Source organism: Hippocampus comes, unplaced genomic scaffold (genome assembly GCF_001891065.2).
Source record: "Hippocampus comes isolate QL1 unplaced genomic scaffold, H_comes_QL1_v1.1 scaffold51, whole genome shotgun sequence".
Lineage (NCBI taxonomy): Eukaryota > Metazoa > Chordata > Actinopteri > Syngnathiformes > Syngnathidae > Hippocampus > Hippocampus comes.
The window spans coordinates 3,794,644-3,812,148 of NW_017805497.1; the positions used below are offsets into that span (position 1 = coordinate 3,794,644).

The following is a 17,505-nucleotide window of genomic DNA, read 5'->3' on the forward strand; positions in this document are numbered from 1 at the left end:
TGTACAACTAAGAGCGAGGGGGGGGGGGGTGGGGGGGGGGGGGGGGTCTATTCTGTATTGGGTAGATGAAAGCAAAGGTGATAGAAGTGGTTATTATCATGCAACATTTTTCTCGAGCATTCCGTTTATCACAATTGCAAAAAAGATGAGAGGAACTAATAAGCCTTGAGAGTCACAGTTGGTTTGACTGTGTGCATTTGTGCAAACGATGAGAGAAGATTGTCGAGTGAGAGAGAGGTGGAAAGGAGATGGAGTGATAAAGTGAACACTTTCTATATTTAGACACTGAGGAAGCAATTAGATCATCCATAGTGGATTTGGGGTTTTCTGTGTTTCGGCAAAAGCAGACTCTTTATTGAACTGTGTTTGTTTGCGTGACTTGTGTTCAATCCATCAAGGATTCAGACCAAGGGCACTTTTTGTTGTTATGACTATGGTCCTGGCCCCCATTATGCAACGTTTTCCTCATTCACGTCTCAAATAGGCGAAAGGAAGCTCACAAAGCACACAGAAGAAACAAATATTATCCTTGCTCACTTGAGTTCATTTCTTCATAATGTAATACGATGACCTTGTCGAGGGAAAAGATGAAAAGTGCAGCGACACCAGAATAAGAGCTGAGGAGGGGGGCAAGAGTTACCCCCTCTTGACATCACAGAAGGGAGGGCGCACGAGGGAAAGTGGAGGATGATTTGACATTAAAATGTCATCCTTTGGAAAAAAAAACAAAATTCACAAGCACAGCATGTATTCACTGAGGCACAAATGACTAGCATGAGTATTTTTAGGCTAATATGAAATATATTTTCTAGTAAGTTGTGATGTAAGTCGTTGGAATAAAATGATTCTGTCACGTTTGCGAGATGGTAGGTGGAGAACCCCAAAAAGCAGGGAGGCAGGAGGAGTAGGGTGGACTGAGCAAGATGTATTTCACAAAAATACAAACATGAGAACGCTGGAAACAAACTAACTGATATATACAAACAAAGGCCTGAAAACTAAAGGAAACCAAAGTCGCAAAAAAAAAAAAAAAACCCAAAACCCTAAGACAGAAACAAAGCATGACAGGGGCACACAGACACACACACACAATGATCCAACAAAGACTGACAGAACCCAGGGAACAAAATACAAGCAAAGTGACGAGACAACGTGAAACACCTGGACCGGAGACAACGGGTTGAGGGAGCTGATTGGTTAAACACAAGAGACCCGGATAACGAGAACAGCGGAAGGGCACAAGGGAACAAAACCAAATGTAAACGAAACAAAAAACATAACAGATTCCTTCTTAGTCCATAGTGAGGAAATACACAAACGGTATAATACAGATGCCGAGAAATGAAAATTCTTGGTCGAAAAGTCACAATCAAAAATGAGGAACCCGAAGACGAAAACTGAAAGAGCAAAAGAAATTGTAATATCTTCAAAACCGAACAAGAATTTCTTCGGCTATGTTTTGTTCCCGCACAAATTTGACTATGTGTCGGTGAATGTGTTAAAATTCAGAGACTGATTTGCACGAGGCCACCATGATCAGACAGATTCTTTTAAAGAGATTTTTCATGTCAATCAATCCATCGAACAGTAAGGGAAATGAGGATAACAAGAGTCTGCATAAATTTAACACCACGATGAATATCAAACTGAAATTTTCGATGGAAAATACCCTGAAAGCGTCCTTTGAGTAAAGTAATATTACGCCGGCGTCTGTTTCAAATTTTAGGAGCAAAATACCGCCTACAGCCCTGCTCTTGCTCTCGTTGGCGATGCAACGTGATTGAACAAACATTCTGTTTTTCTGTTCCCCTGAAAAGTGAAGATTTTGGGGGCCGATGCCGGCGATAATGTACATGTGGAAAGTCATTTAAATGCAATAAAATACAGCAAATAAGATTATAATGACTATTATTTCTTGCCAACATTTGTATAATAAGTGTCATGCATCAAGTCATTAAAATGCAGACATCCTTTCTGGGCCGTGATGGAAAACTTTTAGACCGAAACCAAAAGTGCACTATTAAGGCAATTTTTGCTGGCTGAGTTGTCAGTTTATCCCTGTTCTATTGTACTATGAACTCAAGTGTGGTAGTAATAATGTGCACCCTTTTAACATTTTATTATGATAATGATAGAAGCCGAACAACAACAACAAAAAAAAAAACCCACTATCAACTATAGAACAAAACATCACTATTCTTCTCAAAGTTTTATGATCGAACAGTTGACAAACAAAAGTGTTAAAATTGATAAATGAGCATTCGACATTGCTTTTACCTTGAATGAAGACTCTTAATGGTGGATGAAATATGTCAAAGAGGGAAGAGGGAGGAATGGGAATCCATCATTTTCATATTTTGCTGTGAGTTATAATTTTTTTTGGATGGTGTTTTTTCCATCTTCTTCATCATAAGGCCTGCGCTCGCAACTTTCTTTGGCCCCGTTTTGGCTCAGTGAACTGCTGCAAGCAATTCCTCAACACGCACAGCACATGAGTGGCCAAGTCACACGGGTCACACGGATCAGGTTGGACCGGACCGTTTTCAACTGAATGAGAACCCGGTGGATGTATGAAAGCTGTGACAAAAGTTTGAAGGGAAAATAAAACATCACACAAAAAGCGAGTTTCCATTGTACTGTACAAGCTTTTTGTTGGACAGCAATCAAATGAAAACATTCGGTTGTACGCCAAAGAAACAAGGACTTCAGAGACGTTCTTTGGAAGAAAATTCACCTCATTTGACCACATTATTAAGTAATTACATTAAAATTAGATGTGCGGCTTTCAGTGGAGAGTTTCATTCGTATATCGGAGGGACAGGAAATGTGGTTAAAAACTTGTGTCTGTTCTGCCGCACTGTTTAATGTATTCCTGCAATGTCAGCGTATTTCCTTCCTTTTCTGTTTGATTTGCGCCCCGGAAGAAAGTCACACAAAAGCCGTTTGTGCAGTCTCAAAGAGGATTGTCTAATGATAGTTATTTCATGTTCTAGTTATGATGGGGACGAGCACTTCTCATCAAAGTGCATGAATGTGTATGAAAGATTTGTTTTTGGCTAGCGTTTCATAAGGCGGCTCCTGCTGATTAATCGCATTACGTTTAGATCACACAGTTAGTCACAATGGGGGGGCGCTGACTTCCGGGTTGTGTTGTTACTCCTAATGTTTGGTTTGACCTTCCAGAAAATGAGTACACTTTAAATACATGCATACTTTGTTGATTTGACACCTACAACGTTTTGTGCGGTCTTGAAATGCTTTCACAAATTGATAAACAATTACCTTGTGTTTAAAGTACGCCCAACGGTATGTGTTTTAGTTATCCAATGTTTTTTCTTCATTTTGTTTTGTTTTTTTTGGCTGTTTGATGAGATTCCTCTTTGCTCCGCTCACGTCAGAGCATTATCTTTGCTAAACACATGCATGCCCTGAGCCGTTGGTGATTGATGCTCACCGACACTTTCATCCACCGCATTTCTCTGATAAAGAAACCACTAACAAAATGATTTCCTTTTTCTCTCTCTATAATGCCTTCCCTGAAGGAAGTGGAGGTTTGTATAGCTCCTTTCATTGGCATTGAATTTGTCATGTACATATGCATGGATTTGAAGTATCTTTTAAACCGTGTCCTTGTTGACCTTGTTTCAGGAGCCGGGAACATGGACGCCATCCAAGCCCTTTGATCAAGGTCTGTGTCAATGGAATAAGCACCATTATTTTGAACACTCCTGTACAGTTCTATGTACATGCATATTATATCTGCTAATTGTTAATAGCACTGGGCAAAACTGTCTTAAAATATAAATCCGGATGTTTTTGCCCCCAAAATTCCCAATTTTCAATCGATTTCAATCGAGGACGTGGCCCTTCAAACACAGTCCTTTAATACGTGTTATCATTTTACACGTTTGACAATTAAACATCAATAGATGAAGAAAAGTATTCTGTTTGGGATTATTAGGTAACAACCAAACTGTCACTGATCGGAACAGGAATGAGTGGTGCTGCTTCTAAACAAAATGAATCTTTCTCCCTGAAATTGGGAACAGTCTTACATACAATATGAAGCATTCCAGGTACAACATTTTATGTCAAGGAAAGCCTGTCTCCAAAATGAGGCCTTAGTCATGCATGTCTCTGATTGGGTCACTTTGGGAAAGAGAGGCATTTCTGTCGTGTATTGGAGGTTAATTCCATGTGGCTGTGATATTTAGGGAACTTCCAAACACTCTTCTTGTGAAGTCACACCACCGAAAGTAGTTGGTTAAAATACAATAGATTGCGACTCGACCAGAATAAACTCAAGGGAAGCGCGGAATGCATTTAGATAAATTGTCATGGGGACGTTCTGAAGTTCATTACAAAAGCTGCAACCACCATTAAGGCGGACCGGCGCGTGGATAAATGATTGCTTTTGCTCCATATAAACAGGTGCCGTGGCTTTGACAAAGTTAAGCGCAATCAGCTCTGTAATTGTTTTTTCTTCTGTGCCACAGGCTTTGGGTTGAACAATCTTTCAAAACACTGCGCAGCAGACTGTTTGTTGCTCATTGTCTGACACGGCAAACTCAAATTGCACATGACTGACAAAACAATCGTTCTTCCAGTAAATAAATAAATCGAAGTTACACCCAGCCCCAACCCCTCCCCCCAAAAAACATTTACTCTATTGATGAAATCAATCAAACCCTGATATCCATCCATTGATCAATTTTCTGAGCCCCTTTCTCCTCACAAGGATCGCGGGGCGTGCTAGAACCTATCCCAGCCGTCTTCGGGCAGTAGGCGGGGGACACCCTGAACCGGTTGCCAGCCAATCGCAGGGCACACACAGATGAACAACCATTCACACTCACACCTAGGGACAATTTTGAGGGTTCAGTCAGCCTGCCATGCATGTTTTTAGAATGTGGGAGGAAACCGGAGTACCCGGAGAAAACTCACGCAGGCACGGGGAGAACATGCAAACTCCACACAGGAAGGCTGGAGCTGGAATTGAACCTGGCACCTCTGCACTGTGAGGTCGATGCGCTAACCATTGGCCCACCAGGCCGACTAAAACCCTGATATTTAGGACAAATTGTAACATGCATTTAAGAGTTTTGGCAGCTCATACCAATTTAACCCTTTCAGGGAGAGCGGTTACTACAGTGGACAGCTTCTCATGTTATCAGGTTACAGGGTGCATGAATGGGTTGAAGTTGTTATACCAAAGGAGAAAAATTAAGCCAGTCCAACAGGGAAAACGTGTCCACTGGACTTCACTATCACAATGTGATGAGTTTACACTGCCTATTCAATCAGTCATTTTGTTGCTCCCTAGCTCTAGGTGACACTTTCTCAGTTTTTCTTGTAAAAACAGACGCTAAGGTAGATTTCCAGTACCTGCTCAGCCTGGGTTCCATGCCTGCTGAGCTGCTGCCATGTGGGTGCTGCAAAGATGGTCATCGATTGAGCAGATTAATCATCACCACCACATTCCATTAGTGTGTTTGAGCTCTAAAGTCTACAAAAGAAACAGATACGAACATGCTAGCTTTCTGAATACTCCTCAGCCCTGCACCCTGCAATATACAAGCCGTGTCATTTCTTCTCTCTTTTCGCTTTTTGTCAGCAGCTCGAGTAAAATAGGGCGGAGGGGATGGGGTGAGGGAGATCCACAGATACACTTTCAGCCTTTTATTGAACGAGGCAAAAAGTCACACACAAATACAAAATGAGAACACTTACGAAACTCACCATAAACTCACTCCCAGACAAGTCCTGATGTCACTCACCAGGCCCTGCCCCTTGGAGCTTGGAGGCACACACACGTACAACACTCCACTTGTGTGATTTTGGTTTTTGTCCCATCACATCGTGACAACAATTAATAAAACAATGTTTTTACTGTAATATTTCCTTTTAATACATTTTATTGTCTTTATACAACACAGTGCTATTGTTCTTCATTCAGAACACGCACCAAAAAAACGATTGTGGTATTTTATGGCCGCTGGCAGGATTAAAGGAAGTTGAAAAGAAATGAAAGTCTCTAATTTCTCATCCACAGTTGTGCTGGCGTGCTTATCTAATGAAGCGAGCCAACATGCCTGGATAGAAAGACTTAATGAGAATCAAGAGGAGCCGCTGCTCAGTCACATGCACTTCGTTTTCTCGCAAATTGAAATTTACTGTTCCTCACAGTGGCCGTTTGTCATCCGACAGATGACTGGCTCTCCCCCTTTTATCCTCAGGCGACTGATCGTCTAATAAAAGTAAATGACAACGGAAACATCATTTTTTATACCTCCAGTCACCTTGATTCGCCATTGTAATAGAGAGGGTGATAAATGCATATTCGCATCCCAGCCCACTGGGACATGAGCACATAAAAGTCACAAGTGTAACCTCTAACACACCATATCCACTCTGGACATGACAGGGAAACAATAGTATTAGAGAGTGCGTTGGAGGATGGAGGCTGTGTAATCTAGCAAAGCTGCTCAGGGATTATCCTAAGGTTCTTTAGCCGAGAGGTCGCTCACAAACTGTTCTCGGATCAGAGCGGGGCCTCAGATCCTCTCCGTACACGTCGCCGTACGTGGCAAAGGCAGACCCGCGATCCGTGGCGGCCGCCTTGCGCTTCTACCAATAAAGATCACACCTTCAGGCTAACGCTCGCATCTGAAATCATCTTTCCTAAAAGCTGCCCGTCGCGCTCGGCTGCTACCAGATCAGTGCAATTAAAGAATTGCCGCACAAGCCCGGCGCACAGCTAAGGCTGATGTGAGGTCAGACGTAGCGTCTATAACTAGTTCCGTCTGTTTTTAGCGGCAAGGACGCTTACGGTATTACGGCTTTAGGTTCGGCGTGAGACAGACATTAGTGGCTTGAATTAGCGTGCGCAAACAGATGTCTCCCACATATCCATGTAGCTCGAAAGGATAAAAATGAAAGTACAAGCTTTGACTAAGGAATCGCTGACACATCTCGGAAAGAACAAAACGAACATTTAATCCTCGGAGATTATTCTCTCTGTGCTTCCCCCCCCTCTCCGTTGTTTTTTGTTTCTAGAAGCCCTTCTAAGAGCCACAAACAGACTGCAAATATACACACTTAAAAGCGTTCTCTTTGTGTATGCGCAGGCCTTGATCCCACCAAAGACCCATGTCTGAAGATCAAATGTGGCCGCCACAAGGTGTGTGTGGCTGAGGACTATAAAACAGCCACTTGTGTCAGCCAGAGGAGGGTTAGGTAATCAACACACACACACACACACACACACACACACACACACACACACACACACACACACACACACACACACACACACACACACACACACACACACTAACACGCTCCCATGTTAAAACTGTCTCGCTAAATTGCAGTCGGATGATTCCATACGACAAAGTTGCAAATGAAAGATGAATGTTCCTGCATCAGCGGCAAATCAAGTTTTTATTACTTGCCCTGACTTCATCGCGGCCTGCTGTGTTGTCTCCTCACTTATTAAAGTGGCAGGAAAAGCGCTAAGACCAGAGGGCTTTTCCTATGTTTGCCACTGCTCTACTGGTTGCTCCGCTCCCTCGTGATGGTGACCGTTGAGTCCAATTACCACAGTACTGAGGCAAAGCTCTGCCAAGTTATGTGAATGGGTCTTGAATATGGGTTTGTTGTGCGTGTTTGGTGGGGACACTGCAGACTGGACTGAGGACAGCAACACCATGCTGACCTCAATTGCCATTCTCGGCCACCGCGGTACCTTGCCATGCATGCACAGAGATCTCACAGGAGAAAATTGTCACACACAAATCTTTAATCCGAGTTTGTCAATGCATCGTTTTCATCTTCGTGTTCATTTTCTCTAGCTTTAAAGACGCCAGTTTGTACCAGAGTCCCGGCTCCAAGTGCAAACCCTGCCCCGTGGTTCACCCTTCTCCTGTTTGTGGAACCGATGGTCACACCTACTCCACCAAGGTACCATGGAGTGCATTCAACAGTATGGCTGAGACAAAATAACCATATCTGAATTTGCATGCATGCATGCATTTTGGCAGCGCAGACTATTATTATTACTATTGTTATTATTATTATGTTTCAAATATTTGTATCCTTGGAACTGTGGGCTCCGAATTCCTGTTTCAATGCCAGTGCAAGTGAACAAAAATAATGCAGGTAGGAGGGATGGTGCTATAGTGTACGTTGTAACCTAGGTAACATCAAGTTTTCCACATTGAGACGACAATGAACAGAATCTTTTACAATCGATTACATTTCATGCCGTGCCTAATTGCGATCGCACTGCAATCATGACACAGTATTTGTAAATAATAGTCCTATTTATCAGGAGTTCTCTGCAATACCCACCCCTTATACACAAACTAAATATGTTGTTGAATTGAAAGAAGGAAGTCACATGAGTTTCCTCATAATGTGACTCACGTTTTTTTCTCCTTCCACGGTTTCATTGTGTTAGTGCAAGTTAGACTACCAGGCATGCATCACTGGTAAGAAGATTGCTGTCAAGTGCCCTGGCATGTGTCCTTGCCCCGCTCAGCCTGAAGAGAGCTCTTCAGAGAGGAAAGGTGAGACACGCATGCGCACAGACACACACACACACACACACACACACACACACACACACACACTAAGATGGATATTGTGGTGCATGATCAGGATGAACAGGCAGATGATATCCTGGCCCCTTTTTCAAGCTCATTGATCACCTGAAGTGATTCCGTCGCCTCTTAGCCACCAAAGGAAGGAGTGAGGCAATAAAGCAGCATCATTAATCATGACTGTTGTTCTCTCTCAGTATGCAGCGAGTCTGAACTCAAGGAGGCAGTGGGTCGACTAAGAGACTGGTTCAGAGTGCTTCATGACAACGGCAACCACAAGAGAGACAAGATCCAGAAGAACAGTGAGTTGCGACATTAAAATATACTGCAACATATATGTATGTACTGCACATGTATATATTATATATATATATATATATATATATAAAAAACACACACAAACACACACACACACACACACACACACACACATATGAACTTTAATTGTCCGTCCCGATCAGAATTTGAAGTCGGCGCATCACCTGTATGCAAAGAGCCTCTCGGATGGATGTTCTCCCGCCTGGACACAAACTTTGACCTCCAGTTGGACCAATCAGAGATCAAGAGCCTCTACCTGGACAGGAACGAGCCTTGCTCCGACGCATTGTTCAAGTCATGCGATACGCACAGCGACCAAGTTATTTCCAGCTCCGAGTGGTGCACCTGTTTCCAGAGATACACAGGTAATACATATCACTTGTAAGAATGTTGCTGTTCTTATGATGATAAATATACTAGCATGAATCTTCTACATCCTGTTGAGCTAGTATTTACCAACCCACATTGAGCCAAGGCACATTTTACATTACATAAATCCCACAGCGCAACAGTCAACAAAAATGTCAATGTATTGTGTAGACTAAGGCCTTGTTCAGACTGTCAGCCAAAACCAAATTTTCAGCCCATCCATATTCAAACTGGATGGCTCTTTTGTTGTCTGAACAGTCACAAGGCACAAGAAATCCGACTTTTGCAAGACGGCTTGAAACCACATTCAGGAGGGACAGGATTTGGACAGGATGCGTCTCAATCTGTAGAGCTCCAAACACACCAAATGGTTTTGACTGTCTATGACATCACCCTATGCGATGCAAGACCTAATCCACCAGATGAGAGAGTGCCAATCAGGGATGTACTCAGACCAAAAAACTCTGGCTGGGGAGAATTTTTCGACAGCCAAGGATGGGGGTGGCGTGATCGTCGACCGCGGGGTAGATGGTGCAAACGGGGGCCTTCGCGTGCCTGAACTTAATTGTTGATGTTGGAGCGGGGGGTCATGAAGTGCTGAGTGGTGATGTCAAACACAGAATCCCAGTCTGTCCTTAAAAAAAATAAATCAATAAACACGACACTGTGCTTATTACCATGCCTTAGATTGGAAGTCCCTTCTGCAGAAAAAGCTGAAACACAAACAGCACAACAATAGCACACAAAAAGGCAAAGTTCACATCAACAGAACCTTTTCAGTAAGGCAGACGTGTGCAGTTTGTCACCACAGTCCCTCCTATTGCCTTTCCAGACTCTCCCTGTAAAGCTGAGCTGTCATCCATCGGCAAGAAGCAAGTGGGAAAAAAGCTGCTCGGTAAGCCCAAACACACCCACGCACACATGCATACGTAGTACACTTATGCAAACACCAACACTGCTTATCTTCCTATGTGTTTTGAACCACATCTTGCAGGCCAGTACCTGCCCTCATGTGATGAGGACGGTTACTACCGCTCGCACCAGTGCCACAGCAGCAGCGGCCAGTGCTGGTGTGTGGATCGCTATGGCAACGAGCTGGCCGGCTCGCGTACCCATGGCCCAGCTGACTGCGGTAAGTAAAGACGTGAGGGAATTGAGTAAAGGAACACAATGAACCACGCATGGGTATATACAGTTTGGAAATTGTGAAACGTGTTCATGCTTAGTTAAGACGGCAGCAAAAATCGATTGAATGGGATAGACTGCAGCATGCCTGCAACCCTCGTGAAGATTAGCGGATTAGAAAATGGATGGATAGCTTTGTTGAGGGTCAATGTTAGTGATGGGAAAATGAAGCTTCAAACTTGCTTCATGAACCATTTGTATTGTTTGACTCCTCTAGATGACACTCTCTGTTCAACAATGGGATGAAAGTACAGTGACTGGCCAATTCCTAAACCCGTTTATTTAAACCAACAGTGCCATTTAGAGGTGTCAATCCAACAACTGGTTCATGAAGCATATTGAAGCTTTACCATCACTAGCTAATGTGCAAACAGAACAATAGACAAAAATCATGTGGCATACTGGTTCATCTAATTTGTGAAATCAGTGATAGGACAAATTAAAATCACACATTTTAAAATCACAGGATTTTAAAAGAGCTAGCCGATTAATTGGTCGAGCCCCATTTGACAGTTTCACAACTATTTTGACTGTGTCTGTGCCTGAAGTCTGTCCCTTATGCATGCGGCAGCTAGTTTGCTTCACTAACTAGAAAACAAAGCTTAAATAAGTGATGGAGCTTCTTATGCACATGCTCATTTCTTGGCTGAGCTGCGGATCTTCAGGGAGTCACGCTAGCTGTGAACATTGTTTTCTATTTGTTTCTCATGGAAGATTGCTTTCATGCAGAGAAGCACAATTTAGACAGACACTTGTGATGTTTATGAATAGTTCTCTGTTTTTTAGGCGTGATTTTAGAGTCTTCAGGAGATCTCGGTAGCGGAGACTCCATGATCACCGAAGACGATGAAGATTCCTTTGTCCTCGATGAGCAGGCTGGGCTGGACGATGAGGAGGACGACGATGACGACGACGATGAATATCTGTCGTAATTTTAATGTGTTCTTTTTTTAAGAAAACAAAAAAGAGAGAAACTGTTTGTTTGGTCAAACTGCACGTTTCTTGGCGACTTCCCTGGCAGATATTTCATCATACTAACAGCCTAAGGACTAATCTGTGTTCTCTTTGTTTTTACCTATATACAAAAAAAAGATGTTCCATTTTTCTTTTAATTTCACTTCCTGACTATAAAATACTGTTGGTTAATGGCATTTGTTGCCTCGACTGCCGTTGCCAACAATGACAGCCAATCCAGTGCTTTGGATGTGGTCACATGTGCAAAAACCTCCCTTTTCATTGGACACTCGTGTCCTCTTGGTGTGTCCTGTCCTTGTACACCACTCTGAGTGTGTTGATGCCTGAGGCGCGCTATTTAAGAGATTCCCCCCCGCCCTCCTCCTCTTCTTCATCCCTCGCTCTCCTGCTCCTTATCTAATGTTCCTGTGTATAGGTGGGATGTTGATGATGTAGATAAGAGAATATTGCACTCTTTCGGTTTCTTTTCATCTCCATTCGTAACTGTGACTGTGTGGAAAAACAAGATATGGGTCGGACACGCTTCCTTGTTGGAAGAGTTGAGACATAAACATAGCGTTCAGTGTTGGAAAACTATATATATATTTAAAAAAAAAATCTAATCATCTCAAAAGGCTCAGCTACCGATTAGTGCTTAGAGGGAGGGAAAAAAGCCAGAGGCGTTGAGGGTGAAAATGATGATGTATTTTTCTAATCCATTGTTGGATGATTACAGAGGATTTGTTGTAGCATGTTCAAACGCTGCGTGACGTTGCAGCAGCCAACTTCAAAATAGTGTGTACAGATTGAAGCGCGGCTAGCAACAAATCACATATTGTCTACTGAGCTTCGAGGGGAAAAAAAACAAACAAAAAACATTCTGAACAGTAGATGTTATACGTTTTTCTTTTTGGGCAGACTCATTCGATTTGAAAAGAAATGTGTTGCACAGTAAAAGAACCACAGAGCCATGCGGGATGGTGGAAAGGTGAAGGTGTGCCTTTTTCTAGTGGGGACAGGTGATGGACTGAACCTGACTTAAACTGAGCTAATCGTGAAACGACGTGAGAGGAACTTTACTGTCTGGCTTTTCTCGTACTTCAGCTGCTGTTCTCCTTTCTTTCGTAGGATTGCTAAGACGTAGAGAAGCACACAAGCCATTTAGGGGCTTAAAAGTTTAAATTCAGCTGGATTTCCACAGGTTTTATACAATATATTAGTAGACTGAGTCGGGAAGATTAAAAAAAATGGTGGCTGGGATGGCTTCATAGAGATTGAAAAAAGTCTTGATTTGCATATGCGCTACCCTGCTATACTGACCAGTAAATTAGTCTAAATGCATATCTGGGGTCAGTTTTACATTCATTTTCGGGGCGTACAGGTCCACGAGTTAGGGGACGCAAATATTTGGTCTGCCCTGGGTGCTGGCAACCCATACTACACCACTGTTGTCAAGTAATATTGTTGTATTTTGTGTAGACATTCATCGCCCCCCGCCACTGCCCCGCCACCAAAGAGATTTATCAGTTTCATTCGGACCACGTTCAATTGTGCACTCAAGATCTAGACGTGGGCCAAAAATGGTATCCCTTTCTTCAAGTATAATGTTTTTTTTTCCCCCCACATAAAACATGATTTTTTTTTTTTTTTTTGACACCGTCTACTGTATGGTATCATGAAAAAAAAATGCCAGGCGGCTAATGGGACACATTGTGGTCATCTCGTCATTAAACGGTTTGTTTTCAACTAGGTTTCGATATTTCTAACGTGTGCCATCTAAAGTAAAATGTGACCCGAATAGTTCTTGGTTTGAATCTCTTAACATGGAATTCCACTTTACATCAAGAAATTCTGATAAATAATTCTACTTGCAAACTTGACTAGCTTAGATTAGACACTGTAGCTATCTTCAACACTGTCGTCTTGGTTAGCGTCTAAAGCTTCAGGCCATACAGATGCTTTTCTTTTTTTTTTCTTTCTTTTTTTTTTTTTACAGTGTAATTATGATTTGCTGAAATAAAATGCTATATTGACCTTTTTTTTTTGCTCCTGAGTCCTTTGCAAGCGCATTCTGTTCCCCTCATTGTTTGACTTCCCCCCTGACTTTTTTGTTTTGAATAGAGGAAAAATGAACCTTCACACTGTAGACATGTCTGCGGTTGAAAGGAAATAAGGAACGTGCTGCTATCAGTGAGAAGTGAAAAAGCATGAGTTGTCAAGTTGATGAAATATACAGCCGATCTTGTCCTGGAAACAAAGTGATTCCAGTAAGTGGATGACGAGGACGCTTATGCATAACTTAAAGCCATTTTGGAAGTGTGGGGGACAAATCGCTTGTTTGTCCGTAATGATGTGTGTGTGTGTGTGTGTGTGTGTGTGTGTGTGTGTGTGTGTGTGTGTGTGTGTGTGTGTGTGTGTGTGTTGAGCGGCATCACTGCATTATGTAGGAGAACAGCTTAATATTTGATGTCTTATCGTCACACAAACGCTATACGGTGCATATACACACACAGAGCAGGAACAGTGGGAAGCAAACTTCTAACATTGCAAATTTGGAAATGTTAAGACCGGGATACTGACCTAGAAAGTTTGTTTCCAGACAAGACGCAGGAACGATCATCAATGGTTATTTGTGTGTGCATTTGTTGGTATTCATCACTTGTGGGGACAAAATTCAAGGAAATCCTAGAATAGAAAAGCCAAGCTTAACATGTGTGAGTTTGTAAGCATAAACTGATTTATTATTATTATTAATTGTATTGGTAGTGGTAAGCTTTGTGGAACAAAAACATGAAGCAACATGCATCTGTAAGAAGACAATTTTGGACACATACGGCACTACATCGACACTTGCAGAGGCACAACAAAAAGAGGTCACTGTTTTTGTAGTTAATCTGCACACTTAAAAGAAAAAGGGTTCCATGCCGTCTAAGAGTGTTAAGCATGAATAAAATGCATCTTATATTGTGGTCATGCAAATAATATTTTTCTGTCTAAAGGTTTACACTTGATCTCATCTGGACATCATCGAGTGCGCTTCAACAAGCACTTGTCGTGTCGTCCGTAACTCCTATCCACTTTTTTTGGGACATGAATGTGACTTTTCAGCTGAGGGCACCTAGAAGGGCTACGGTGGCTCTGGTTTCAGTGTGGGGACCAAAAATCTCCTTCTGAAAAACAAGCACAATTGTGACATTTTTCATTGTTTTGTTGTTTTGTACATCCTTGTGTGTGTGTGTGTGTGTGTGTGTGTGTGTGTGTGTGTGTGTGTGTGTGTGTGTGTGTGTGTGTATACATGCCTTGGCAAGCATCACTGAGTAAATGTCAAACGCTCATTTTAACTTTTGTCCTCTCCCTGTATGCACAGCCTGTGGAAATATGCATAGATGCAATCTCAGAGGCCCACTTCCACCCAGTTGTTGGATGAGGGCCAACAATACAAAAATGATCTATGGAGACTGAAAGTTGAAGCTGTGATGGGAAGTGCCTCAATTTGCAGGAAGCACTTTTGATGTTCGGAAATTAGGTTTCTTGGATAAACAAGGCACGGTGACCTGAGTTCAGCTTTTCCAGTCATTTTTTTCAAAGTTAAGTTGACTTTTATGGTGATCAACCAGCCCATGCACTTATTGGAAAAATCCAATAGGTATGTATTCCTGACAAACAAACAAACAAATAAACAAACAAATGTCAACAAAAAAAGAAAAACAAAAACACTTCATAAAATACTTTATAGTCACCAATAGCGATCTTCAAAGATCTGGTGCTTTTTAACATTTTTTACGTGCCATTATGGCAACCAAAATTCATTGGGTAGCTAATATTGATGACGTTTTTGATTGTTCTGTTCTCAGCTGGCCTCACTATTTTTATGTTTGCAATGCTCTTTTCGTTGCGCAACTCTAATTGTTGAAAAAGTTCCTGAGATATGAGCCGAGCTGCTGAGGAGGCAGGAGGGCTTCCTTTAATGGTCACTGTTAGTCAATACACTGGAACACACACATGCACACAGGAAGCTCATGTTACTGTGGCTGCATCAGCACGCACATTTGCAAGTGCGACAGCCAGGATAGATTTAATGGCTGTAAACTATTCACCATTTGAAGCCGGCCTTGTTTTCTTCAGGTCAAATCCTTATTTCATCATCTGCTGTGTTGAGAACACACCACATGATGAACACTGCTTGTCGGCAAAATAAATAACCGTCGGTAAAAAGCCAACCATATGTTGACAGGCAGACATAAAAATCACTCGAGAGTGGTGAAAATAACTATACTGTGCTGTATACTATGTTTTATGGTCGTGAACAACCATCGTGCCTGTGTGAGGCTGATAGTCGGATTTTCTTCCAATTCTTGCCAACTACAAAATATAGCGCACATTCTAAAATGTGCGCTATATTTTATATTCTACATAAAAAAATTCTAAATACTTTAATATACTGTCACTGTAGTAATAGTTGTCATTCTCTAAAACTAGTAGTACCACAAGGGGTGTGGTGGCAATTGGGAAATTTGGGACGAGCCCTGAACGGCCGCTCAATTCCAGGCCAGCAAGTTATTTATGTATTTATATTTTTTAAATAAGCCCTAATTCCAAAATAATGTCCAATACACCCCACCGCCGCCACCACATTTTTTACAAAAGGTAATTACAGAATACTGTTCAACAAATACAAGACGATTTATAAGCCTGCTTGCATGCGCAACAGCGCACCAGCGGCTTTAGTGATGAGGTGGTGCTGGTCTTGGAGAAGTAGGAGGGGGAAGGTGTGCTGGTCTTGGGGGAGAAAGAAGAGAATGAAGCAGGAACCAACAATAACCAGACTGGTAGAGATGTATGTCAGCCTGGCGTATTGAAGACACTTATAATATGCATAGTATAGTCCAAACATTATGACCTAAGAACACTGTGACTGCTCATTTGTTGGTATTCGGGGCCTCATCACATGACAGAAGAAAGACAAAATGTCCGCCCATTGGTCTGGGGACCTTTCCATCTCAAATTCCCGGGTCAAGAAGCCATTGTAACATTCAAAAGAAAGGAAAAAACTAAATGAGTCAATGAACTAAACATTGTTTCAACGATTTATCGTGCATAACATTTCATACTAAATCCGAGTTCATTCTGACTGGTTGGCTGCCTACAGTAGTAAGCCAGAATGCATTTATCTGTTAACATAATGGACAAGAAAAATGTGTTTTTGTTCCAAGAAAAAAAAAAGAGTTGTAGTGAAAAGTCACTTTTCTACATTTTGTGTATTTATTAACTACTACTAAAACGTCATGAAGTAACTCAATGTACTCAAAACTGTATTGTAGTGTAAAAAAAAAAGCAAATTTGGTTTACTCTGCTACCAAACTAAAGGATCCGCTCTACTGTTTAACCTTTAGTCATGACAATTTCATACTTTCAAGTGACTGAAGGTACTCTATGTATTAAAAACAAAAAAATCCGCGTAATCACTCAAATCAAATCATCCTGGCCTGCCAAAAGAGGTGTTTTCCTGTCTTTCCGCGTAATCACTCAAATGTTCCATCCTGGCCTGCCAAAAGAGGTGTTTTCCTGTCTTTTTCGCCCTCTCAACAAAGGGCTTCCAGGAACGACTTGCGCTCTGTGAGTACTAAAGGGATCACTTAGCTGTGACTTAAAGCTGGCCATCAAGCGCTGCTCCTCTGTATTTGTGGGTTTTATGGGAGGAGACAGGCAGCAGCATACAAAGAGAGCTTTCCCATCGATGACCTAATGGCATTGTGGCTTCACTCGGCACTGGAAGGCAAATGGGCACCAGGCAGTAATGTATGCATCAGTGAGATTGTATGTGTCGTCTTTGATTGGCATCTCCTGAAAATACTTGATTTTTACAACTTCCCTGATTTAAATTTTTTGGGGGGACAAGTTCTCACCAATGTGCATCCGACACCATTTTTATATCAACAAATTAATAAAAGGCATGTGAGGATATGATGTCATATTAATCCGATTTAAGGATGATTTATTGGAACGCTAGCTTCAGTTTAAGGTTGGTTAGGTTCCACACAAAACGGAGGCAATCGAGATTGTTCACGATTGAAAA

The 17,505-nt window shown here is 42.0% G+C and overlaps 1 protein-coding gene across 3 annotated transcripts in view; it reads left to right on the top strand.

Annotated features, from left to right (window-relative positions):
- Positions 1-12,977, top strand: part of spock3 (SPARC (osteonectin), cwcv and kazal like domains proteoglycan 3) — a 19,006-nt gene extending 6,029 nt beyond the window's left edge. For 2 of the 3 annotated variants that reach the window (XM_019876689.1, XM_019876691.1), the window contains exons 3-12: positions 3,543-3,551; positions 3,649-3,688; positions 7,128-7,236; positions 7,854-7,962; positions 8,462-8,570; positions 8,801-8,905; positions 9,065-9,286; positions 10,123-10,185; positions 10,285-10,422; positions 11,262-12,977. In XM_019876689.1, coding sequence (XP_019732248.1) covers positions 3,543-3,551; positions 3,649-3,688; positions 7,128-7,236; positions 7,854-7,962; positions 8,462-8,570; positions 8,801-8,905; positions 9,065-9,286; positions 10,123-10,185; positions 10,285-10,422; positions 11,262-11,407 — 1,050 coding nt within the window. In that variant the 3' untranslated portion in view covers positions 11,408-12,977. The remainder of the gene's footprint in view (positions 1-3,542; positions 3,552-3,648; positions 3,689-7,127; positions 7,237-7,853; positions 7,963-8,461; positions 8,571-8,800; positions 8,906-9,064; positions 9,287-10,122; positions 10,186-10,284; positions 10,423-11,261) is intronic. The other variant, XM_019876690.1, reaches the window with a different exon arrangement.
- The last annotated feature ends 4,528 nt before the right edge of the window (positions 12,978-17,505 follow it).